General features: G+C 44.5%; 2 protein-coding genes across 2 annotated transcripts in view; one reads left to right on the top strand and one right to left on the bottom strand.

Moving 5' to 3' along the window:
- tspan17 (tetraspanin 17) overlaps positions 1 to 8,690 on the top strand; it is a 30,694-nt gene extending 22,004 nt beyond the window's left edge. Inside the window, exons 5-8 of the mRNA XM_052076203.1 lie at positions 12 to 137; positions 2,789 to 2,840; positions 5,486 to 5,604; positions 5,791 to 8,690. Coding sequence (XP_051932163.1) covers positions 12 to 137; positions 2,789 to 2,840; positions 5,486 to 5,604; positions 5,791 to 5,856 — 363 coding nt within the window. The 3' untranslated portion in view covers positions 5,857 to 8,690. The remainder of the gene's footprint in view (positions 1 to 11; positions 138 to 2,788; positions 2,841 to 5,485; positions 5,605 to 5,790) is intronic.
- The window catches only part of gpx3 (glutathione peroxidase 3), a 133,048-nt gene extending 116,474 nt beyond the window's left edge, over positions 1 to 16,574 (bottom strand). The window contains exon 1 of the mRNA XM_052076365.1: positions 16,512 to 16,574. The gene's annotated coding sequence lies outside the window, so the exon portion shown is untranslated. The remainder of the gene's footprint in view (positions 1 to 16,511) is intronic.
- Positions 16,575 to 27,436: the final 10,862 nt, after the last annotated feature.

Genomic DNA, 27,436 nt, shown 5'->3' with positions numbered 1-27,436 from the left:
TTGTTTGTTAGTGGTCATGCTGTGGCGCTCACGGGCCTGATGACTGGAATTTGAACATGTACTTCAACTGCACTGAGCAGAACCACAGCAGGGAGCGCTGTGGTGTCCCTTTGTCTTGCTGTGTCAAAGACCCTGTGGTGAGGCGCTGAAACCAATTATCGCACAATCGATTTAGTACAGTGGGCCCTCTGAGGTCAAACGCCATCTGTTCTGCGTTTCACTGCCACTCACTTCGTTCATATTTCAATTCCGTTTTAAGTAAGAATGGTCATTGAATTAATGAGTCATTAGATAAAACTTTGACGAAAAACAGACAAAATAACAAACAGAAAAAAATGTACAGTAAATACTATAAAACATGTACAGAGTGAGATTTGCTTGTATCTCATGTGACATCTTGCATGACCTCAGAGAACAATAAATCCTCATTCATTACAAGGGGTTACGTTACAGAACACCCCCTAATAACCTTTATTTGTCCCACACTGGGGAAATTTACAGCCTCCAGCAGCAAGAATGTTGGAAGAAAGAAGAAAAAAAAAACAACAAACACCGTTCAATTAAGTGCAATATAAATACAAAATGGATAAATCGCAGTGCTATTTACAATTGTCCTTCACATCAAAATAGGTGAAATCTGCGCTATAGAATGACATCTTACGTTAATAAAACTAAGCATATATGAATGGGCGACACAGTGTTCGACTGGTTAGCGCGTCCGGCTCACGATGCAGAGGTGCAGGGTTTGATTCTGACTCCGGCCTTCCTGCGTGGAGTTTCTCCCCGTGCCTGCGTAGGTTTTCTCCAGGTACTCCGGTTTTCTCCCACATTCCAAGAACATGCCTGGCAGGTTAATGGAACACTCTAGATTGGCATTAGGTTTGATTGTGAACCTGAACGGTTGTCTGCCCTGCAATTGGCCAGCAAGCGGTTCGCGGCGTCCCCCGCCCACTGGCCGAAGACAGCTGGGATAGGCTCCCATGTAAGGATAAATCGGTTCAGGAAATGGATAGATGGTATTCATTTTAATGCATGTGATCTTCGAACATGGCTTTCAAATCAAGGTGTCTTTTTTTTTTTGGTAAAGAATTGACCAACTTGTCACATGTTAAAATTGACCATCAAACGTTCCTTCCGGCTGCATGAGCATGTCGTACAACTGCGCATTCACCCGGTCTCAGCCCTTATTCACCGGTGACGTTTTGTTTTGTTTTCCCTTGTTGCTATCATGATTGTAGGCAGTTGTTAGCTAGCTTTCTTTCTTCTCTTGTATTCCTGGGTGGCTCCGCCAATTCTGTTTTCGAACTGCATTGCAGACCAACGTCAGGATGCCATTCTGCTTACATTGCATTCTATACAGAAAGGTAAAACGCGGAAGTGAATCAGCAAGGCGAGCAACGCGCTGTGTCTACTGACAGAACACAGTCAGCGGGTATCAAAACGATAGCGACGCTCTGATTGGCTGAATCAGTACACACAGGATTTAAACTCCAAACGCAGCAAAATACTATTAAATGGCAAAAATGAGTTAGTTAGTTAGTTAGTTCCGCCCGTTCCTATTTGGAACATTGGGCGACGAGTTTCCTCCATTTGGTCCGGTCACTGGCGACCCTTCTTGCTCCATGCCAGCTGACACCCATCTCACTGAGGTCTTCTTTGGCAGTCTGTCTCCACGTCTTCTTTGGCCTACCTCTCTTCCTCTTTCCACCCTCTGGCATCCAGTCCATGGCCACACTTGCCGGTCTCTCTCTTGGCAGTCGGAGTACGTGGCCGATCATTTTCCTTCTCCTTTCAGAGACAATGTCTGACAGTTCAGCCACTCCTGCCTTCTTCATCACCTCCTCATTGGTGATGTGGTCTCCATGAGATCCTCAGGATGGATCTCAGGCAACGCCGATGGAAGACATCTAACTTGTTGGTTATGTTGGCTATCTTCATCCATGTCTCACAGGGGTAAATCGCTGTTGGGATAACCACTGACATATAGAGGCGTAGCTTGGTGGTCGTAGTGATGGCTTTCGATGACCAGATGTTGCGGAGGCGTTGGAACACTCCCGCAGCTTTACCAAGTCTACTGTTGACGTCTTTCTCCACACCACCTGTATTTGAGATGTTACTCCCAAGATATGTGAAGCTGTCAATGTACTCTATGTCATGTTGGTGTAGAGTGAGTGGTTGAAGGTGTTGGTGCTGTCCGACGGCCATGGCCTTGGTCCTTTCCTGGCTAATTCGCAAACCGACCTTAACTCCGTGCTCATACAGATTATTGGTCAATTCCTGGAGTGCGGGCTGGGTGTGATTTAACAGGGCCAAATCATCTGCAAATTCCAGGTCAGCTAGTCTGCTCCCTCCCCACTTGATAAACTTTTGCTCCTGTGATGGACTTCCTCATCACAAAGTCGATTATGATAATGAAGAGTAGGGGTGACAGAATGCAACCCTGTCTTACACCAGTGACAATGTCAAAATCATCGGTTGTGCCACTGTTGGTTTTGACACAATAGTTGTGGTACAATGACCTGAAGATGTTGATGTACTTGAGGGGTACACCATACAGCTGGACGATCTGCCACAGTGACTTGGCAAAAATACTAAATTAATAACACTTCTACATAGTCTATGATATACCGGGACCGCAAACACTGAACCCATGATGAAGGGGATATGTGTCTTTTATGTGAACAGTCTGGTCACATTTTGAACTGCGAAGTCATGCAACTGTAAAATTTGAAAAAGGAACTGAGAGACAGCATTCGATTTCACTTCTCGTTTTTTTTTTCCTTAACAGGGTGTCGTCAACACGCAGTGTGGTTATGATGTGCGACGTGAAGAGGTAGGCACTGTCACACGTTTAGCACTGTCTCTCTACTGTATGAATGACCATCATAGTTGATTTATGTCATTGTTCGGAATAATTTCCACACCATTCCTCGCAGAATTCTCATTTTGTCAATTGTGTATAACTGTTTTTGAAAAGACATCCTCTGCTGAAGGGGTTAAAGCAGTGGTCACCAACATGGTGCCCGCGGGCACCAGGTAGCCCGTGAAGACCACTTGAGTAGCCCGCCAGTGCCTGGACATTGTGATTTGCTAGTAGAAATTATGATTTAAAAATGCAAACATTGGCAGTACTGTGAGACATTTCGAAACACGATCAAAGTCTGACAATTTAAATCATCAAGTATTAAAAATAACACATCCTCATATTATTGAAGGTATTTTGGACAAATATGTTATTTCAGACGTGTATCAATTTGGTAGCCCTTCACACAATCGGTACACATGAAGTTGCTCTCACCCTCAAAAATGTTGGTGACACCTGGGTTAAAGAATGCCATACCTTGCTGCAAACAGCGTAGACGCCATTGATTTAGTCAGAAATAGAATAAAACATGACATGGACTGATGTGTTGGGCCGCATTAACACGACTGAAACTCTTCCAGATTAGTATTTTTCTGCTCAATACAACATTGGCATTGAAACACAAGTTCAAGACATCCCGACTGATTTGCCATCTTTTAACAAAGATCTACAATAAATCTACGTGAATGTTAATTTCCCCTATGGAAACCGGATTTATATGCAGTATGTATTTTTGTCCCGATGCTGGATTATTTTGTTAATTGCATTTCAATTAACAAAAGAATCAGTGGAATTGAAAACTTCAATTCAAGCCAACGTTAAGAGATTGCATGCAATGGCATTTTCAGATCTATTCAAATTTCACTGGATGGTGTGCACGGAGCCGCCCGTTTCTTGCAGAAATCACAAGCTTCTGAGCTCACAAGGTCAAGCTGATTGAAATGACCTGGGCAGTCATGGGTGATTTAAAATCTTAATATCCATAATACAAGAAAAGAAAAGAGAGAAATGCCCACAAACATCACTCGAGCATCACAGCAGAATTTGAGAATCTGCCGAGTTAATTACCCAGGCTTTTTTGCACGCTTCCTGCCGTAATAACAGATTGTTCCTCTGGCAGGTATAATTAGCCTCCCGTTATAGCCTGGAGTGCAGCCGTACGCCACTGTGTAATTGGCAATCGGCTGGATTGTGCCAGTCCGCTTGGTTGTGTGTGTGTGTGTGTGTGTGTGTGTGTGTGTGTGTGTGTGTGTTCCGCGGGTGGGTGGGTGGGTGTGTTAGTTACGACTCACTGCACTGCAGTCCGACAGATTGCTTGTTGCTAGGCACACTGCAGCACAGTGAACTGCAGTCCGCTGAGTAGGTATGAATTTGTTTTTCCCATGTCTGTTTACGCCCTGCCGACGAATATTTTGCCGGCGCTATCAGTGATGCGCAGCTTGTTTATGGAGACACTCAGAGAATTTAGCCGTCCGACCAAGGTTGAAAATGAAATACCTTTTGAGAATGTTGACCAACTAAACAGCTTGCTCCAAAAGAGCTCCCTTCATCCTTTATAGGTTAAAAATTTGCATCAGGTTGCGCTTGTGCACAAAATGTCTACCAAATCTGAGGCTGCGCTTGTTTTGCCCTATTTTCCTTATTCGTGAACACAGCACAGAGTACAGTGGAACCTCAATTCAATAGACTCGAAACGAACAGATCCTACATGATTCGGACAGAAAATGGTCTCCAGTCTCCTCAAAATGCCCCTTTGGACAGTACATATCAAATTGCGTTAGCTCAAAAATCGGCCACAATTATTTACAGTCTGGTCGCATGTTTCCAGTTTGTGCTGGTCCCTCATCATCGATAAATAGACTTTAAAGTAGACGAGAGCAGCCTAAAAAGTGTGTCAATGTTGCGGCCCTGTTGGCAGGATGAGGTCAACCGTCAGAAACAATATGGTACAAAATGTGGCGGAAATGTCAGTAGGGGCAACTGTCCCATCAACTGTAATAGAATGTAATAATAATGCCTTAAGCAACATGGCTCAAAAGGAAGATCGCTCATATCTTCCTGTTCATATATGCGGTTGTTTTTTTTAGTCATTTACACATGTCTGGAATATGCCTTTTTTTTTTGTCCAGTTACACACATGTGTTTTGTAAAGCCCTTGTCTATGGCATCTAATATTGATGGAGATGAAAAAAGAAAGCGCTAATATCGTGGCTTATGAACACAACCAGAAGCGCGGCATTATCCTCCCCCCAAGCAGCAACAAGGTAAGGTTGGATGAACTTTAAAACTTTCTAAACGGTTATGCAATCATTTTGATTTTAGGTCATGTAAAAAAGTCCTTTGATGTCACGGACAATCTGCTCGAACAGCTCTCTCTGCTCTCCTCCCCAATCAGTCCGTAAAATCGAGGTTCCACTGTATAGCACAAAAATTCGTATTATCTTGTCAGGTACAAGAAACAGTCTCACTTATTCCAAAGGAGAATGACTCGGCCTCACTCGCATTTTCCTGTGACACAGGAGAGGTCAAGGTTCAGCAGGTTGTCAGAACAGATCACTTGCGTGCCTTTTAAAAAATATTTGTTTCTGACTTAATAGTTGTTTTCCCCCCCGTGCTTTGTACAGAAGCTGGACCAACAAAAATACATCTACACCAAAGGCTGTGTGGGGCAATTTGAAAAGTGGCTGCAGGACAACCTCATTATTGTTGCTGGCACCTTTGTCGGGATCGCACTTTTGCAGGTGGGTGTGACGTTCATACGGTCGACCAGCGCCCATTAGGGGCTCTGATTTTTTTCTTGTCACTACCCCCTTGTGGCGAGATCCCTAGAGTGGAGTAAATTCCTGCAGCGTAACGGTCTGATTTTTTTTTCTTAATCCAATATGACCATCCTTAGTCCCTCGCTTCCTGTGTGGTTTCCTCTCCAGATTTTTGGAATCTGCCTCGCTCAAAACCTGGTGAGCGACATCAAAGCTGTCAAAGCCAACTGGTGACCAGAGAGGTGACATGAGGAGTCCCTCAGAAGCCCTTGCAGGTCCATGAGGCAACCCTCCTGTCTGATGTGTAACTGCTCTGAGCTCGTTAGCACATCTGTATAGCTATATATTTTTTTGATAGTCCCTCCCTGCCTATCCCTTCTCAGACAAATGCGTTCATGGCAAGACGTTGCACATGGATGCTTGTCAGATGGGAGATTAAAAGCCACCGAGGGGACGCCGACAAAGGAAAATATGACCCCTTTCTTTCGGTCAAGTGTGACATTGTCATTTTTTTTGCCACTCAGTAAGGGATACGTCACTCTGTTTTTCTTCTCATTGGTGACCCCTGAATTGTGGTAGGCCAAGCCTGACGCGTGAGATGTCTCAGCACATTTAAAGCCCAAGTCCAAAGGTAAAAAGTGCTATTAATTTCCTGCGTTTGTCCTCCTGTCTGAAACGAGCCCGCAATACCGCAGTGCATTGGTGAAAATCGATTTTGTTGGCCTTGCTGAAAATATATTTTGTTTTCCGTCCGTGTGTGGTGAATTACAATGGCCATACTTCATACACAGACTAATCGCTTTTGGAACCTATATGGAGACATGCAGTTGGTAAGCCACCGTAGCCAACACACTTTTTGTGTCTCTCACAGCATCCGTCAGGCACACAGGATTGCTGGTTTTGGCCCTTTTACCACATTTGTCTTATGCTTAAATGCTATCTTTAACAATGTGTTTTAGCTTTTATATTCTTCTTTCATATAGCTATATGTATAGAGATTGAAACCCCCCCGAGTGTTTTATTAAACCAAGCAGTTGGCAACAGAGTGGCAAATTGTTTTCGTCTGACCACATCATATCAGTCACCCACAAGCAAAACTTTTCAATGTTGTTATTGTTCAAAGAGCTGACATTAGTCATTTGCATTGCGAGATACTGGTAGGCACAATGTGAATTTACCGTCCCTTTTAATTTGGGGAAACAGTTTACAGGAGAATGAACGTAGTTGTAAGAAGATAAAGCATTTGTCATCTGTGCGGTCATGTCGATTTTTTTGGGATAGGTTAAATAGATTAGAAAACTCGGATATTACATTAGAATCTTATCAATATGATCTGAATGCTGCTCGAACATGAACGAGATTATGACAGTTGTCGTGTAGTACCAAGCCCTTGTCATTTCCCAGTGTTATTGGACTCAGACTCATGACTTGTTCAGATGATTTGTTTCAAATTGCGCCTCAGCCATTTGTCTCATCTCATCTCGTCTCGAGCTGCTGGTTTTATCTGAGGAGCAGCGCCTCGTCCCACCTGTCAGCAGACCATCACGCCACGTAGGTTGTCAACATGGCGAGATGAATGTGTCTCTTTGCAAAAGTCATACTGCACTCTGTCAACATGTTGGTGGGATATGCACAAGTATAACCCCCCCCCCCCCCCATCCCCTAAAAAAGAAAGTAACATGAAAAATGAGCCGCCTTAATATTCTGGGAACAGCACAGCAAGACTTTTTACCTGTGGAAATACGTATCTGGAATTTCACGCAGTGTGATCTGAAGCGGTGTGCGCGTCCCACATGGCACGCTCGCCTACGCGCCCGTGTTTGGTCGCCTGTCATCCAGATATATTTTTACACGCTTCGGTTGTTTGAACTAGTCTCACGGCAAGTTAGTTGTTTTCAAACGAAATTCTCACCATGTCTCAGTGCTGATAAATGCTTTTTCTGAGCTTTTAAGCGCATCAAACACAGATGCGGTGTTTGCCTGATGTGACAGTTGTGTTTACTTTGAATCAACGATCTCAGATCTTGAGTTTGATCTTCTTCAAGCGCAATGAAATCAGTCACGAGTAGCTTTGTTCCGAAAGCTCTTGAACCTAAGCGTTTGGCTCAGGGTTTGAAACACCCTTTCCCCATGTCACGTTTTGGTAGGAGTGTGTAGGTGTGTTTAGAAGAGGAGGACCTCTGGGGATACGTTACCTTTATAAATGTGGCAGATATGCAGCCATACAGTCCAATGGCTAATGTAGCAGCATTTTTCTGGATCCTTTAAAGTTGGGCTTGACTTGTTCCCACTCCTTGACAAGCCCAGCCCACCCCCACACATTTCCAAAGAGCGTTCTTTCTGCATTGTCCTTTTATCATAAAGGCCTTGCATAAACGAGCTTGTTAATTCCTCAGCTTTCCCGGTGGACATTTAAATCATTCCCATGAAGGTGCCTTATGCATCCCATGAATGTCTAAGTGGGAAACGACATGCACCTAGCACACGCTCCTCACAACTCAAGTTAGCTTTATGCAATGCACAGCACAAATGAGGAGTGTGAATAGAGAGGTCCTGTCAGTGAAGTGTGTGTGTGTGTGTTTTTTTTCCTTGTCTAGATTTAAGAATGAGAACATTCCGTTACTTACATTTCCAGACATTGACATTTATGTTTTGCAAAGAAGCCATTGTTGTCCCAGACTTTATCCATCAAAGTGTCTGTCAGAAAATGGGCTGTTAGAAACAGGAGCATCATTGTCATCTTCAGGTGCATTTTACCTCACCATTTTACCCCCCCACCAATATTGTTGTTAACAATAGAAAGGCCCTCGATCACGCGGGCCTCAGAGGTCTCAACGCTTGTGTCAGTAATCAAGTGTAAATGATCTGGAATTCACTCTCAAGAAGCATCCTATAATGCATGCATCTTTTGGCTTTACAGAAACCACTGAACATTGTAAACATAACTCCGGTGATGGCCTTATTAATAAATCATGTCGACGAATATGAAAACTGTGGGACATGGTCTGTTACACTGTATATTGTGTTGAAATGTGCTTCTTTCATATATTAAAGGATTTATATCATAACCCCCCCTTATGACTTTTTTTTTTTGTGCACCCATCAAAGGATTGATTTTATTTTGCTAGACTGTTTTCACTGGTTTGGAGCTTGATTGTTTTATTTGAAAAAACTTGTGATACAAATACCAATCCCTATATCAAATGCAGTACAATGTCATACTGAACTTTTGTCCCCATAATTGAAATCAAAACAGTCTGTTCCAGGGCCAAACTGTCAACATAAAAGCCTTTATTAACAATAGAGGCAATTCTGTGGTAACATTTCAAGGTTGTTCAAAAAAGTCGTTCTCGCATTTCTTCCTGACAATCGCTTGCACCTTAATGTCATGACATTGCCGCTAAAGTTTGTGGTTGCAAAATATGGAATTATTGTCATGTTGATGGATTAAAAACATTGTAAGACAATTACACAGAAAGAAGTTCTTTTCATCTGCTGTAAGTACATTGATTGTCTAAATCCATAAAAACAAGAAAGAATGCATACATTCTTTTTTAAAGCCTCAACCCTTGCACCAAGATTACCAAATCCAGCCGAATCACATCTCCTTGTACACTATTAATTGACGATAATTTTGCATCATAGATAAATTGGCGAGCGGAGTATTATTGACATCAGTGACCACTGCAAACAACAAAACACAATTTTGACAAGTGAGAAGGGAGATGAGGACATTGATGTGCTAAACGATTACAGACTCAGGACTGGAATTTAGTTTCAATAAATACTGAAACAATTGTAACTGTCAAACAACAATAAAAACAAAACAATGACAACCCATGGATCTCAAAAGTTCTAATAAACGCCCGCAAAAAGGGGAAAATCGAGGGAACTTCTTAAAACACAGACCTAAAGAAAAAAAACTCGAAATGTACTTGAACTAAGATTAGAATTTGTGAGAAAGAATATCATACATAATCTTAAATATAATCATATTAGATATTGGCGGCGGTAGTCCAGTGGTTAGCACGTCGACTTCACAGTGCAGAGGTGCAGGGTTCAATTCCAGCTCCGGCCTCCCAGTGTAGAGTTTGCATATTCTCCACGGGTCTGCGTGGGTTTTCTCCGGGTGACCCGGTTTCCTCCCACATTCCAAAAACATGCATGGCAGGCTGATTGAACACTCTAAATCAGGTGTGAGCAAACTTTTTGCCGCGGGGGCCGCATTGACTTTTAAAATTTGACAGAAGGGCCAGCTCAACACGAGCTATGGTACATTAAAAAAATGCATTTGTTGACAGTCCATATCAAACATCAACAGAACAAAAGCATGAAAGTACGGTCTTCATATACTTTTTTTAAATTACAAAAGTGTTGTTGATGACCTATTTCAGCCTGTGCATCGCTGCAGATGGGTTATGATCAGACCAGTAGAAGTAGAGCTATACAGAGGTACTCGGTGGTCGAAAAGATTGCCCCGCCCCCCGGGGTTCTGCAACTTCAAGTCAATGCGCCACCTGGCGGTGAAATTACAAGTCCAATTGAAATGAATGCAATCATTCACATCGAATCTTAATTGTGGACCAACCTTCGGCGGGCCGGATTAAAAAGACCAACGGGCCGGATTCGGCCCGCGGGCCGTACTTTGCCAATCTCTGCTCTAAATTATCCCTCGGTGTGAGTGTGGGCGTGCATGGTTGTTCGTCTCTGTGTGCCCTGCGATTGACTGGCAACCGATTCAGGATGTCCCCCGCCTACTGCCCGAAGACAGCTCGGATAGGCTCCAGGGGCCCCCACCACCCCTAGTGAGGATAAAGCGGTTCGGAAAAGAAATGAATGAATATTAGATACAGTATTTGGAGCATCTTAAATATTTGAAATGGCCTGAGAAATGTCAATAACCAACCCTATTTTCGTGAAAATGGTGTTGATTATGTTAAGTATAAACACATTCTTTGTAACGATCGATTGTATACAGATAAGACGATAAAGGGAACTGATTGTTGACAGTTTGTGGAATCTCGAAACCATTTTCCCCCCCTCTCCTTCCCTAGTGTTTACTTTCTGAACTAAGATCTCGGGGCGCTGTAAATACGGCGAGTACCGACAGGCCCTTCGCACTGTATCCCATGTTCGTCATTGTTTTTCATGTTTCTTGTGCAGAGCGTGCCTGTTATGTCCAAATTACCCCATGGGGACAAATAAAGTTTTCTGAATCTGAACCATTTACACACATCTCCGATTTGTCGTTTCGAATTGGACTAGGGAGCGCCACCGTGACGAGCTTGAACGAATGTGTCGTGGGGAGCGCCTTGAGCACCGGCATCACCTATGTGGCACAGCGGGTGCTCGGCTGCAGAGGCAAAAGCACAGCAGAGTTTGGTGAACGCAGCACAGAAGATTGCCAAGAGCAGACTTCTCACCACCACCGCAGCTGCAACAAGAGAGCTCAGCATCATCAAGGACTCCACTCACCTCGCTCACCCTCTCTTTGATCCTCTCCCCACAGGCAGGAGGCTTCGCAGCATCCGGTTCAGGACCACCAGCTTCTATTGGGAAGCCGTGAGACTGCTGAACTCCAACAGTGCTCTGTACGACTGACCCCAAGGATCTCCCATTCATCCCTGCACAATGAGCACTTCTCGATATACTCACTTTATTCTGCTTTTGCATTTTTGCACATGCATTTCCACTCATGCCTAACTGGCCTTCGTGTCATATATTAGCATCTTTGAGAGGAAAAATGACTGATTATATCGGAACTGTTTTTACTGAGGGAGAATGAAGCCATCAACGTAACTTTTAAAAAATCATAACAGTAGCCCTGATCAAGGTTACATATTCTTTAATGTTTAGTATCACATACACATGGACACACATGTTTGAATGGCTAGGGCTAGCTAAGGCTACGAGTAGGTTTCCAAACCCATTGATTAGGTCTGCACAACCAATCACATTTGAATTCTGATCACGATTTGGGCTATCATGATTAAATGAACCTAATTGTTATCCATCCAGCCATTATGTGAACATATTATCCTCAGGCATGCTCGAGCCTACACCAGCTGTCTTTGGGCAATTGGCGATACATATACAGTACTAGTGATGTGTCGTTCGCGAACGAGCGCTCTTTGAAGTGAACGATGGGAGCCGGCTCCCACCTCATTGGGAGCCGGAAGGGAAGGGTTACACACACACACACACACACGCACATACCCACACCCACACACGCACACGCTGCAGATTAGAGAAGGGGGAGGGGTTAGAGAAGAGACACACACAACAGCACACTGAGCAGCACGCGAAAAGACAGACGAGGAGACGAGAGAGCTAGTTAGTGAAAAAAACAACACGGTGGAAAGGTGAGAAAATGGATAGAAAACGCAGTGAAATATGGACTCATTTCAATTTAATTAATAGTTCAAAGGCAGCGTGTAGACTGTGCAAGGTTAAAATATCCCATAGATCAGGCTCCACGAATAACCTGCACAGGCACATCAAAAATATCCACAATTTGAAGAGAAAAGACAAGCAAGGGAACCAGCTATTAATGAAGGTGCTAGTGTTTCTGCAACTGTTGCTGCTGCTGCAATGTCACAACTGCCTAGATGTACAACCCAGAGCTCTATGAGCCACTTTATGCAAAAAGCTATAAAACCAGCAAAACAGAACACAATTGATGAGGAACTGGGTAAAATGATTGCAAGGCATTTTCATCCATTTTGTGTTGGATGTGTGTTGTCACAACATCTGTCCCCTCAGAGAGAATCTTCTCCAAAACAGTGAAAATATTAACAGAGTGGAGAAAGAGGATCAACCCCTCAAAGCTGAGGCACTTGGTTTTTCTTCATGCAAAGCTCCTTTTAGGGAGCCGAGCCAAAAGAGCCGGCTCTCTAAAAGGAGCCGGAATTCCCATCACTATACAGTACAGCCAGCATATGGCTGGTGTAGGCTGTATTATAAACTAAGCATTCGCTCAATCAATGGTCCGCCAACCACTAGGGGGCGAACGCATGGTTAATACCTCATTAAAAAGCCTAAATTACAAGTGCGCACACCCTGCAAGTGAGCGACTACTTCCGCTTAAAGCGTAGACTGAATGCTATCGGGTTTTTTGAGAGCGAGTCATGTCAAGAGAAGAAAATACTGTACAGCCAAATGAGAAGCAACATGGCGAGGAACCTCAATAGCGATCAACATTTTAAATTATTGGGTAAATGTTTTTTTTAAATGTAACAAATGTATACTCTGAGTTTTATTTTGAAGTGAAAACTTTACATTGTGATTGATAATTGTGCTCACATTATTGATCAAAAATAACCGTGATGATCATTTTGGCCAGAGTCGTGCAGCACTACAATTGAAAGCAATTAGTGTCTGAAAGAAAAGGTGGCTGAGCTCTAGATCATGATTGGGTATTAAAAGATGCTGTTCTGTTCAATTGTTTCGGTTAAGAGTGTAAATGACTGCTTGTATTTAAAGTTCCTTGAACGCATTGAAAACTGTCTTGTTAATGACATACATCAGATTGTCCACCAGCAAGAATGCCCTTTGATAGTAAAATTTGGAATTCGCTTTTGCCTTGGATTATTGGAATATGTTTACATTCATCCCATGACGTCTACAATCAGCCAACAGAGGGAGACAGATGATGACCCAGCCGCTTCCCAGTCTGTCTTGTGAAAACGAAAGCAGTGACATTATCGAAGAAACAGAGTCGGCAGGCAGCAGCAGAGTGTGATGTGTGCTGGCCAATGGCAGCCCGGGATCATGAGCCTGGCTCCTGTGAAAAGTTGCTTTCAGAGTAAACATGTCTGATGAATGCATTAAGACGCTCATTGAGAGTTCGTCTCAAATGGAAAAGGCCATCTGAACTTGCGAGGTTGTCTGACACAAGAACAACAAGCTATCATCGTCTTATATTTATGTTGCTGTGGCGCAAATGTTCTGGTTTCTGTCCTCAGGCTCATTCCTAATCCTAAATACGCCTGATAATTTATAGATTGGGTGGCGTACCCGTGAACATAAAGCAGGCTGTTCTTTGGTTGCAAGGACAGCAGCTTTCATTCAGATTGCCCCTGTTTGATTTGAATTAAGCAGACTATCTCTGGACATTATCTGCCACATAAATATGCCTAGATCTGTTTTCTTTATGTTTATGCTGTGTGTGTGTGCGTGTGCGTGTGTGCGTGTGCGTGTGCGTGTGCGTGTGCGTGTGTGTGTGCGCGCGCGCGCACCCGAGGACGCATTAAGGCCTGTTCCAAACCACCTAATTTAATTATGTTTATTAGCTGCAGTATGAAACCACCACTACTCCGTTGTCTTACCCGTTCCGGAAACATATAATTTAACTGCCATATATCTTTTGGTTTCATGCTTGGTCTGTTGCCTGGTGGGCCTGTTGTGTTTTTACGTCCCTGCTCCAACAAACCATTCTTACGTCGATTGTTATCCGTAGTCTTCTAATGCGCTTACACCTTATGTCATGATGTCGAAAGACACATGTTAAAAATTCTGTTTCTTTGTGGATTTTGGATGGAAGTAAGTTGCACATTTCTTTCCATCCAAAACTGTTGTACTTTGTAGAACACTAATTGTTTCAGATGAGGTCATTGAAACCACCTGGGAAGGGCCAATTGCTGCTTGGACCTGATTCGTCTGAAGCTCAAGTGAACTCCCTTTAAAAGATGAATGAGGAAGTCACTGGGGGGCGGACGAGGAGTGCTACGCATGGGCTGCTCAAAACTGGTCAACTGTCACGCCTGAAAATAAAGAGAACTGGAAAATCTCCTTCCTGAATCCTGGCTGAATTGCATTTTTCATTTTCACCTGGCCTGCTGTTTCGCCGCACAACACATTAAAAGGTTCAGCCTGCTTCATAATTAGATCGGTCTCTTCCTTCTTGTCAGTATTATGTTTTCACCAGCTCCTCCCTTGAGGTTGACTGAGCATGCCGATGGTTTAATATTGTGACACATATAGATCACAGTCTCCAATAGGTTTTTGTAAAAGATAACCTGAGGCTTCAAACGCTTTTGTGGCATCTTATCCATTTCTTAAGGCATTGGTGGGAAGGCTGCAAAGAGAACACCGTCGTTCATGGCAGGCACTCTCTATCATGAACTGCCATTGGCTTAATACGAGTAGTAATGTGCATCACGTTATCCTGACAGCCGTTTCCAACACTCAAGTGTTCGACACCAATTTTTTCGGAAGCATCGTACCCATGCACTTGCCCCAGGCATCCACCGCTTTGTACGCCACTGCTTGTGGGTGGCTGAAGACCAGAGCGAACTCTTAGGGTTAAAAATTGGATCTATAAACGTAGGCATACAAAGTAAAGGTATAAATAGTTTCTGAGGTTGACCCAGAAAGATCTCAACTGGCAACTCAGAGCAGCACGGTCAAAAAGCAAAGAGCGGACAGAACAAGCCCTGTCAATTCAAACCCAAAGAGGTTGTGGGATTCAATTCACACCATGACGAACATGGACACTAGGAAGAAGCCCCTGTCGGCCCATGATGAGGAAGCGAAGGCAAGGGAACTCCGTGATTTCTACATGCGCTTTGAAGTTGACACTTCCAAAGAGTGTAATGAATTGCTCTGCAATCTGCAGTATGATTCTAATAATTGAATTGAAGACAACTTTATTGTCAAATGTGCTGTATTATACGCAGCACAGATGAACAGGGTGTTCATCGACTCAGCTAGTGTTGCCCGAGTTTGTAAATCACTGCATGTAAACAAGGCCACTGGACCAGACTACATGTCCGCTTATTTAGTAAAAACGTAAGCTGAGGAACTAACACCGGCCTGGCATCCTCTCTTCCACCTGTATACAGACACAGAGGTGCCACAGTTCTGGAAGAAATCAATGACAATTCCGGTCCCTAAAAAACCCTGCCCACAGGTTGACAAGGACTATAGACCAATGGCCCTAACCTCCAATGTAATAAAAGGGTGGGAGAAGATCATTGTCGAGAAACTACGCAGGGAGGTGGAAGCTTCGATGGATGAATATCAATTCACCTTCAATAAAAACTGTAGTATGAGTGATTCCGTGTTTACTATCCTGCACTTTCTTTTGAGGCATCTTGAGAGTAGGGGGCATATATATTTTTTTCTTTGAAGTCAAGATGGCGCCCGAGTAGGCAGCCATCAGCAAGTGCTGTCATGAGCCTTGCTTTTTTTTGTTGTTGTTGTTTTTGTGTTTGTTTTGTCACTTTGTGTTTGTTGTTATGTCGGACTCTTATGTGGACCTGATGTGGACTTTTTTCAGCATTTTTGGCCACGACATTCATCAAGGAGGAGACTCTGTGCTTGGTGGTTGCGCCTTCTTGGCAGCATGGGTATACCAGCACTGTTTTTGACTGGGAGGAATGTCGGCGCCATTTTACTGTCGTTGCTGGACAGTCCCGGGGCGCTTGTGTCTTGCGCCTTTTGTCGCAGCATTTTTCACAACCCCGCTTTGTTCAGCGGAGAGATCGGTGCTGTTGAACGGTCTGCGGATGGATGGATGTAAGGCTTGAGGAGCCAACGATGAGAAGAAAGGAGCGTTAGCGCGGAGCGCCGATGCGGATTTGGAACTGGGAGTCGCGGCTTGGAGTTTGAAGCGGATTACGTGGGACAGGAGAAGTGAACTCATCTCTTTTCGTCAATGGACGCTACATCTTTGTGTTTGCTTTCAAAACTTAGCGTGTGCACATTTTCAGCATGACGTCTCTGATCCACTGGTGAAAGGACACTTTGATCCTCTCCTCTTTCATCTAGAACTGCTTCAGACAACAAAGTCTATGCAGAAAAATGGTGAAGATTGCACGACTGTCTGTGTCCTATGTGATAACAAATAATCATTACAACCCAATGTTTTGAGATGCAGCCACACTTACTCGATATGTTCCAGTGTGTTGGGTGTGTACAAAGCACGTGGACAAACACAAATGATCTCCCCTCTAAAGAACAGATAACACAGTTCATATAATTTCACAGTAAAAAAAAAACATATTTACATCTTATAACATTGCGAACACTTATGCTGTACAGCTGAGTTATTGGACTCTCTTCTGCAAATTAAACCGGTATAAAAACTCATTCATACCGAAGGCGATCATCTTAATCAAGGAACAATTAGAGGGAGGCAGACAGACAAGCGGAAGTTTGTGAGTGTGGTGGTGATGGGGGACGGGGGGTGCATATGACTGTAATGTAGTGTCCAATGTGTGTTGTAGAGTATATACTGTCTTGTCTTGAATGCAATTGTCTTAATTATGTTGTGCTGTGGATGTGTATGTTTTTTGCTCAATGTTTGTAGCAGCACAGAGGGACTGTCCTCCGACATAAGTTTCTCCTACAGGAGACCTAATAAAAAAGTCAAATCAATTGAATCAAATATGTATTTGTCAATATCCATCCATCCATTTTCCGAACCGCTTGATCCTCACTAGGGTCGCGGGGGGTGCTGGAGCCTATCCCAGCCGTCTTCGGGCAGTGGGCAGGGACACCCTGAATCAGTTGCCAGCCAATCGCAGGGCACACAGAGACGAACAACCATCCACGGTCACATTCACACCTAGGGACAATTTAGAGCGTCCAATCAGCCTGCCATGCATGTTTTTGGAATGTGGGAGGAAACCGGAGCACCCGGAGAAAACCCAAGCAGGCCCCGGGAGAACATGCAAACGCCACATAGGGAGGCCGGAGCTGGAATCAAACCTGGTACCTCTGCACTGTGAAGCCGACGTGCTAACCACTGGACTACTGGGCCGCCCCTATTTGTCAATATGTAAAAACTAAATAGCATTTTGATTGACTACTATAGCGAGGCTAATGGTGAAATGTAAATACAACAAATAAGAAAAGAATCACCATACTGTATCATTTGTGGTAATATTAACTGTGCAATTGCTTTACATTTGAAACAATGTTAGGTTCACAATTCCAGTGTTGTAAAGCGAGCTGGTCTCGAGCCACAACCTGAGTCCAATACTGGCTCCAAGAATTAGCCCGGAAAGAATGCTACGATCGAGAGATAAGGAGAAATCCCTCCGGCTTTCCACAAGGAGAAGGCCCGCTGTAACCTCCAGATAAGGTCATCAGATACTGATTTTACTGATGTACACAGACTCGACCGAGTTGTCAAAGGCTCCCATTCACCAGCCGGTAATATCACATTTGCGTCATCCAACTTGGAGAAAGAGAACATGACAGATCGGAGCTTGCCAGCCTCTTCGTGTGCTTTTTATCACATGCACTTTAAGAAAAAGAAAATTGTTTTTATTTCTCGTGTGTTATTATGTTGCTCTGAAACTCTCCTTTGTGTGGTCGTAGTCATACATTTGCAAAGGTCGAGATGATTTCCATCACATGATCAAAAATTCAATGGACTGCTGAGTATAACGCCCCTGAGGTTACGATTCGGAATTCTGCCTTAGATTTTGGGGAAGAGTTTTCCTCTGAATTTGCATAAAGCTTTTTTTGGGTGGGGTGGGGGGGTCATGTTTTTCTTTGCACTATCCCTGTTCTAAGTGGATTCAGTCAATGGTCATATAAAACAATTAGTAAATGTTCATCATCATTTCTTCAAGAATTCATTGTTTGTAAAAAAGTAAGATAAAAAAGCGTAGCAGCGGGCCCCACTCTGAGCGGTTGCCTTTTAACAATAATCTGGATTAATAATTCAAGATCGGGATTCAGTGCCCATCCCTATCGATAAGGGAAATAGAATCGTTGTAATTGTATCAAATTCCCATCCTACCTGTTTGACAGTTAAAGATGCCAACATCTTTTAAAACATGGCCAGTAATGGTTTCCGATAGCAACAGTTTGACCTTGAAAGTGATTATTCACGTCCATATTTCTTTCCATTATTTCCTGACAGAAAAAAAAGCCCTGGAAGAGGTTGCTTTTTTCTTTCATGGTTCCGCTATAAATCATTGTGTCATATAGACACGAACACCGAATGATGTTTGACTGACAGAACTTTTGTTCTGTTCCTAACAGGCCTTTTTGGTTGATGGTTTAATTGAATGAATGGTCACCATTATGGCAAAACAATGATTGAATCACAGTCCAATTTAATCCGTGGCAGGAAAAGATCATATGGCCCAGGGGGAAAACTCACGGCACCACTTGGAATCTGCCAGCAAGGAGTGTGCCTTGGGGTGAAGATGAAGCAGGAACCGGATCAGGATAGGTCATAATTCTCCAGAGTGCCTATACTTTCCAGACACAATCACAGCACCTCTAAGTGTGTGTCAGCTATTTGAGCCCAAAGTGCATCTGTGCTGTGTATTGCCATGACGCTTCGAAGGAGCTTGACAAAAGGAGCAGAAACAGCTTGCTTATGCGCTTTTTTTCTGGAAGATGTCACTACAGCTGCATTCATTACACTAAACCCTCTCCCCCATAGACCCGATTAATTGAGGAGATTAAATTAGTTTGAGAAAATTACAACTGATGCTCACACAGTGCAGAACCCTCAAAGGATGCATGCACTTTTCTCACTGAGCACAGGAGGGTTGCATAGTGCGTAATTTTTGCACTTGTAGATGTTTTGCGGTGTCACATCTTACATCGCCGCTAAGTGGACGCCATTACTTAGATTTATCAATGATGATTTTCTGCCCTCTGAGCTATCTTCCCTTCAATACAATTATTCATTCATTCATTTTTCGAACCGCTTTATCCTTACGGGGGTCTCGGGGGCGTCTGGAGCCTACCCCAGCTGTCTTCGAGCAGGAGGCGGGGGACACCCTGAATCGGTTGCCAGCCAATTGCAGGGCACACACAGATGAAGAACCATCTGCCCTCACACTCACACCTTGGGACAATTTAGAGTGTTCCATTAACCTGCTATGCATGTTTTTGGAGCGTGGGAGGAAACCCACGCAGGCCCGGGGAGAACATGCAAACTCCACACAGGGATGCCAAAGCTGGAATTGAACCTGTGCACTGTAAAGTCGACGTGCTAACCACTGGACTACCGGGCGGTCCTCGGTAAAATAAAAAAAATATTAACCTTAATGGAAGGCATTGGAGGAGGCCCGGTGTCAGTGCGTCTGCTTCCCAGTGCAGAGGTGTAGGTGTAGCCCTGCAATTGGCTAGCAACCGGTTCAGGGTGATGTCCCCCGCCTGCTGCCCGAAGACGGCTGAAATAGGCTCCAGCACCCCGCGACCCTTGTGAGGATGAGCGGATCAGAAATATGGATGGTTGGATGGAAGGCATTGGATCTTTGCCGGATGACTTTTCTTGAAATGTCATCATAATACACTCCAGTCCACAGATACAGGCTAACATGTACGCGTTGAGTTCTAGCTACAGTCCTATGAAAAAAATCAAGTCGACGCAACTTTAATGACCGAGGGGGAATGCCACAATTTTTCCAGAAAGTAAAATCCGTTTGGCTTCAGTCACAGGTACTTTCACTCAACCGGCGGGTAAGAGTTTCCTTCCCTGCTCGTTGAGTGGAAGCGCCTGTGGCTAAAGTGATGATCTCAAACATTTAAGTGGGGAAACCTGCAAAAAAGTCAGCATTTGAAAAGAGGGTAAATCCTTTTTCATGGCACTGTAACTACTTAGCGTTCACTGCCAGAAATGAGGGGCAGACTTATACATCACTGCCAATGACACTGTTCAGCATGTTGTACAGAACGCCCACATTTCCAGGTGATTTAAAGGCAGAAAAAAAGATGTGCTAATTTGTCTCACACAACACAGCCCTCAGCTTGTAATGAGTGTGTCACGCCACCCCACCAACCAAATACATTTCGATGTACTCTCCGGCTTCTTAAATCAGTCTCAATGTCTTCCACTCAGGACAAATTAAACCGTAGAAGCTTTTTAAAGGCCTGGAATTATGTTAAGGAACAGGTAATGATTGTGTTACCAGGTTATTTATTGATCGTGTCTACCGTGAAGCAATCATCTAATAGTACTGTGGAGATTGCGACCTGCGAGGCTGTAATATTCTCGACACATGCCGTGTATGCCGTGTACGAATGAAGTTTATGTTGCTTTAAATATGGCCTGGAATGCTCGGATGCGTATAACCCCAGCGAACCAGGATATGTCTTCATGCAGGCTTGCATAAAGTATACCAGTAAGAGGGCTAACAAAGTCACTCTTTTCATGTTAAAATACTTTTAACAAGTGATTCTGAAGAAGCTTGTAGAAAAAAACCCATGTATGAACATCATCAGACACTCATTAACTTTCTAAGAGAAAAATGCGCCGATGACTCATTCTGTCATTGACATTACCAGAGATTAGTGATGGGTCCAGCGACACCGATGCATTGACACATGCGCCGGGCTCACAGAGCAAACCACGTGTCGATGCATGTGCTGCTTCATTACGTCACGTGATTGACACGTGAACTGCATTGACACAGTCCAGGCTTCTAATTGACACACCGGCTGCGTTGACACAGTCCAGGCTGCTAATTGACACATCGACTGTGTTGACACAGTGCAGGCTGCTAATTGACACATCGGCTACGTTGACACAGTCCAGGCTGCTAATTGACACGTGAACTGCACCGGTGCAGTTTAGACCGCATCGGCTGCTTGACACAGTACAGGCTGCGCCACTTAGTCCAGGGGGCGTCGACGCAACAAAAGCCCGCCGCACAGTGTTTATAAGGAAGTGGGTTTGGCGACACAATGCCACTTGCCGAAACAAGCCAGACCTCACTCACGCTCGCTTGTCGAAGTTCGTGTCAGTGCAGACTTCGTGTTCGTGTTCGTGCCTTGCCGATTATGGAGCAGAGACGCAAATCATCCGCCGTGTGGGACCATTTTGATGTCCTGGAGAATAAGGTATTATTTATTTATTTATTCAAATCGCCTTCTGTCGCCGAGAGCCTCTCGGCGAGAGGCACTCGCCGAGTGTCTCTCAGATTATTGACATGTGTTGTACCATTCTAATCCGAATACATTTCAAGGTAACTCTTAGTTACTTCTTACTCACATTTCATTACAGGTGAAATGTCGAATTTGCCAAGTCGAATTGTCATACATCAACAGAAGCACCTCCACCATGCTGAGGCATTATCGGGCCAAGCATGAGAATGAAGTTCGCGATACACCCAGTATTACGCCAGGTATACAGACGTTCACTCATCTTTTCACGGTTGCTATGTTGATGATTTAATTAACAATCAGTAATTATTATTGGTTGACTCTCCACTCCATGTTTGACAATCAAGCTTCCAGGAAGCAGCAGCTGTACTGGAAGGACCAACACACTTCTTTCCCAACCCTCTCCCACCTTGCAAAGGAGTTCCTTTGGACGCCAGCCTCATCCGTCCCTTGTGAGCGTGTGTTCTCCACAGCAGGAGACATCGCTTGTAAAAGACGCAACAGGCTGAAGTTTAAAACATTGGAGCATCTTATTTTTCTCAATAAAAATTTGTGAAATAAAAGCCCACAAGCATCCTCATTCAAATGATCTTCACATTATTTGAACACATTGAATGTTGCAAAATGGACGGCTCCAAATGGACGGAACCCACAAATCCACTGTCTATCAAATTAAACAATGAAATCTCATTACCTGATTGACTTCAAAATCGCCCAATTAATGTACAAAGCACACAATAATAACCTTTGCCAAAAGATCCAGAAGCTTTTTAAAATTCGAGAAAGTTGTCATAATTTAGGGGGTACTAATCTATACAAAAAAATCCAAAACACGATCGGACATCACACACAAGAGTGTATCTGTAATAGGTGTAAATCTGTGGAATGATTCTGAAACGGACCAGTAAAATGAGGAACTCTCTTGCTGAGATTAAAAATGAATTTGAGAGTAGTACAAGACAACTACACAAATCAGAATTAAGATGATAAATTCGATACACTCATGAAATATAGCAATACATCAGAAATACATTGAGATTATTTAATATATTAATGAAATGTAGCATCCATTATGAATATGAGAAAATCGACATATACATGTGCTCTAAAGAGTATGTACTGTATATACTAACCTAATGTTGTAAAAATGTATTAGTACAGCATACATAAGGGTAAAACCATTTGTTGATATTTAGACTTTCTTTCCTATTTAGAAAAATGATCAATTCATATATAAGAAGGGGTAGGACTCGGGGTAGGTTTTTTGCTTCTTTCTACTCCTTTGAACACATATTTGTGATGATGACTATTTTCTTTTCCTTTTTTTTATATCTTACCTTCACCTTTTGCCAATTTATTATCGAATTGTACTGTATATTTTATATGTTCAATATACAAAACAATTTATCAGTCAGTTCAGTCTGTTAAGTGGGTTGGCTGCAGGGATCTTGAAGGTCCAGCAGGTGGCAGTGGTCAGTGACACAGTATCAGCACAGTATCAACACAGTGTGTCAGTGTGTCGACACGCCTCATGAGGCCTCATGGACCCATCACTACCAGAGATGTGTTCTTCGAGCTGGTCCTTGGCCTCGAGGACTTAGGGGCGGTCCTTGGTTCTCGGCTTTGGATTGCCTGTCCTCTGACACAATGAGGGATTAGAGCCTAGAATCCCTTGTTCAAGGACCGCAAAAATCATGAAGGAATCTGATAAACTCCATCCAAGGAAACCCATATCGATGGATTAACTCTGGCACTTTAAGAGGGGCGGGTCTGCTACTGACACGTAACAGGTAGCGCAATGTATTAAGAGCGGCATCACAGTTAGTTTCAATCACGGTTTGTTGCGTTCGCGATCTGCAGTTTAAATAGCGTGTAAAGCCTTTCTGTAACAGTGGTGTCTTTTATTTAGTTATTTTTGCGTGTTGTTTGTGCGGTCACACTAGAATGTTTGTTTGAACCAAGTAATTTGCGTTACAGCTGGAGTCAATAATGTCGGCACTTCACCTCCGGGTTTGGCCGTTGGGATTTGGAGTCCTTTTGCTCGATTCCAGTTATGTTTGCTGAATGCTTTTTCATGTTTGGAATAATGAATATTGATAATACATAGTTTAAAATCATGGTTGATTTAATTATTTATTATTATTATTGTGAAGTTGAAGGTATTAATTAATGTGGTATTAGTGGTAGTGATAATAATAGTAGTACTCAGAAAATGGTTAGAGATTCAGCCATCTCGTTACCTCTGCGTCCCGCGTCCTAGACGCATAATTTTCCCATTTCACAGTAACAATCGTTACCGGTAGCGTGTTGTTTCCGTGGCGTCATTTTCACTGTACCGAAAAATAGTTTAATACCAGCAACCGCACTTGAATTGACTGAGATCCACGCGATTTCACTGCACCTGTATGTGTGTTTGTGATTTGGTGTGGTGTGTGAGTGTGTTTCTTCTAATTTACTTTCGTTTTGTTTTGTTTTGTTTTCAGTGTTGGGGGGGACGCAACAGATGACGTTATGTGCGCATGCGGGTTGTTATTTTAGTCCGCAAACTGAAGAATCGCGCGGATGAAAGTTTGAGATGGTGGCGAAAAAAACTCACCAAGGTCTACTAATTACGGTATTTAAGAAATGGGAATGCTTGTCTGATTTTTCGTATGAATCGTCCAAAGGGCGTATCACCAAACTCACCTGTGACGTATGCACAGAACGCGAGAGCGAAATACGACGCGAAGCACTATTACGAGGCAAATTTATGAATAAAACATTTGTCACAAGGTGAATTAATGCTAATGTTAACTGTTGGTAGAACTCATGATGACGTGTATTTAATTCTTTCGTCAAATTGATCGTAGATTACACATGCATCGTCTTGGGAAGAGGATGTCAAGCCACATCAATACTTACCTGTATTAATGATTACCAGTCAATTAATCTTTGCAGTGTGAGATTGGAAAAAATACTCTGATGATGCCACATGAGTACACCAGTTTTTGATCCATTTATTTTTTTGGAATAAACCTGGAGTACACAGCTGCTGATGTAATGTTCATTGTTAATGCATAGTTTTCAAACATTGACCCTTGAAACATTATACTTTTGAGTTTCGGAATTCTTGATTATGAATATCAGTCAAAATAGAAAAATGGGTTCCCATGATGCACGTTTACGGAACCCAATATTTGTTATCGTGGTTTCCCATTGGGTAACCCGACGGAACCGAAAAACGGTTACCATGAATTTCCGAAATCCTCAGGCCTGCTCCTGAATTATTTAAATTTTTGCAGCATTTGTTTATCATTGTATGTACAGTATATGTTGTTGTTTGTGTTATTATCATATGCAATTGAATAAGTAGACCCTTTCAGAATTCGAAATTTGGGACTCTCTCAATGCATAATGGGACTCATACTTTTCTGATCAGCGAGTCCCTGGGACTCACTGCCGGTAAACTGTAAAATTATCACTGAGAGATTACCGCTTTTTCTGCAGTCAGTGATTGACTTCTATGCAAAGTCATTTCTCAACTTGTGTTCCGTGCCATGTCATGCCTGTTGAGTGTTGATTTACTTCATATTAAGAAGACTGCACTAAAATATTAATTCATAAATGTATACCCCCCTCCGTGAGTCGTCACCTTACCGTGGTGGAGGGGTTTGTGTGTCCCAATGATCCTAGAAGCTAAGTTGTCTGGGGCTTTATGCCCCTGGCAGGGTCACCCATGGCAAACAGGTTCTAGGTGAGGGGCCAGACAAAGCACGGCTCAAAAGACCCCTTATGATGAGTAAAATGAATGGATCTCAGTTTCCCTTGCCCGGACGCGGGTCACCGGGGCCCCCCTCTGGAGCCAGGCCTGGAGGTGGGGCTCGTTGGCAGGCGCCTGGTGGCCGGGCTTACACCCATGGGGCCCGGCCGGGCACAGCCCGAAGAGGCAACGTGGGTCCCCCTTCCCATGGGCTCACCACCCATGAGAGGGGCCAAAGGGGTCGGGTGCAATGTGAGCTGGGCGGCAGCCAAAGGCGGGGACCCTGGCGGTCCGATCCTCGGCTGCAGAAGCTAGCTCTTGGGACATGGAATGTCACCTCTCTGGCAGGGAAGGAGCCCGAGCTGGTATGTGAGGCAGAGAATTTCCGACTGGATATAGTCGGACTTGCCTCCACACACAGCCTGGGTTCTGGTACCAGTTCTCTCGAGAGGGGTTGGACTCTCTTCCACTCTGGAGTTGCTCACGATGAGAGGCGCAGAGCAGGTGTGGGCATACTCATTGCCCCCCGGCTCAGTGCCTGTACATTGGGGTTCACACCGGTAGACGAGAGGGTTGCCTCCCTCCGCCTTCGGGTGGGTGGACGGGTCCTGACTGTTGTTTGTGCATATGCACCAAACAGCAGCTCAGCATACCCACCCTTTTTGGAGTCCTTGGAGGGTTTGCTGGAGAGTACTCCTGCTGGGGACTCCATTGTTCTGCTGGGGTACTTCAATGCTCACGTGGGCAATGACAGTGATACCTGGAGGGGCGTGATTGGGAGGAACGGCCCCCCCGATCAAAACCCGAGTGGTGTTTTGTTATTGGACTTCTGTGCTCGTCACGGATTGTCCATAACGAACACCTTGTTCAAACATAAGGGTGTCCATATGTGCACTTGGCACCAGGACACCCTAGGCCGCAGTTCGATGATCGACTTTGTAGTTGTATCATCGGATTTGCGGCCGCATGTTCTGGACACTCGTGTGAAGAGAGGGGCGGAGCTGTCAACTGATCACCACCTGGTGGTGAGTAGGCTCTGATGGTGGGGGAAGATGCCGGTCCGTCCTGGCAGACCCAAACGTATAGTGAGGGTTTGTTGGGAGCGTCTGGCGGAATCCCCTGTCAGAAGGAGTTTCAACTCCCACCTCCGACAGAGCTTTTCCCATGTTCCGGGGGAGGCGGGGGACATTGAGCCCGAGTGGACCATGTTCCGTGCCTCTATTGTTGAGGCGGCCAATCTGAGTTGTGGCCGTAAGGTGGTTGGTGCCTGTCGTGGCGGCAATCCCCGTACTCGCTGGTGGACACCAGCAGTAAGGGATGCCGTCAAGCTGAAGAAGGAGTCCTATCGAGCCTTTATGGCCTGTGGGACCCCAGAGGCAGCTGACGGGTATCGACTGGCCAAGCGGACCGCGGCTTCGGTGGTCGCCGAGGCAAAAACCCGAGCGTGGGAAGAGTTCGGTGAGGCCATGGAAGCCGACTTCCGGACGGCTTCGAGGAAATTCTGGTCCACCATCCGACGTCTCAGGAGGGGGAAGCAGTGCACCACTAACACTGTGTACAGTGGGGATGGGGCGCTGCTGACTTCGACTCGGGACGTTTTGAACCGGTGGGCAGGGTACTTCGAAGACCTCCTCAACTCCACCAACACGCCTTCCTTGGAGGAAGCAGAGCCTGGGGACTCTGAGGTGGGCTCTCCTATCTCTGTGGTTGAAGTCACCGATGTTGTTAAAAAGCTCCTCGGTGGCAAGGCCCCAGGGGTGGATGAGATCCGCCCGGAGTTCTTCAAGGCTCTGGATGTTGTGGGGCTGTCCTGGTTGACACGCCTCTGCAACATCGCGTGGTCAACGGGGAGAGTGCCTCTGGATTGGCAGACCGGGGTGGTAGTCCCTCTTTTTAAAAAGGGGGACCGGAGGGTGTGTTCCAACTACAGAGGGATCACACTCCTCAGCCTCCCTGGTAAGGTCTATTCAGGGGTGCTGGAGAGGAGGGTCCGTCAGGAAGCCGAGCCTCAGATTGAGGAGGAGCAGTGTGGTTTTCGTCCCGGCCGTGGAACAGTGGACCAGCTCTACACCCTTAGCAGGGTCCTTGAGGGTATGTGGGAATTCGCCCAACCAGTCTACATGTGTTTTGTGGACTTGGAGAAGGCGTTTGACCGTGTCCCTCGGGGAGTTCTGTGGGGGGTGCTTCGTGGGTATGGGGTACCGAACCCCCTGATAC

The sequence above is a fragment of the Hippocampus zosterae genome, chromosome 1 (assembly GCF_025434085.1).
Source record: "Hippocampus zosterae strain Florida chromosome 1, ASM2543408v3, whole genome shotgun sequence".
NCBI classification, from domain to species: Eukaryota; Metazoa; Chordata; class Actinopteri; order Syngnathiformes; family Syngnathidae; genus Hippocampus; species Hippocampus zosterae.
The sequence above is the reverse complement of the archived record's forward strand: the minus strand, read 5'-3'. Positions and strand labels throughout refer to the sequence as shown.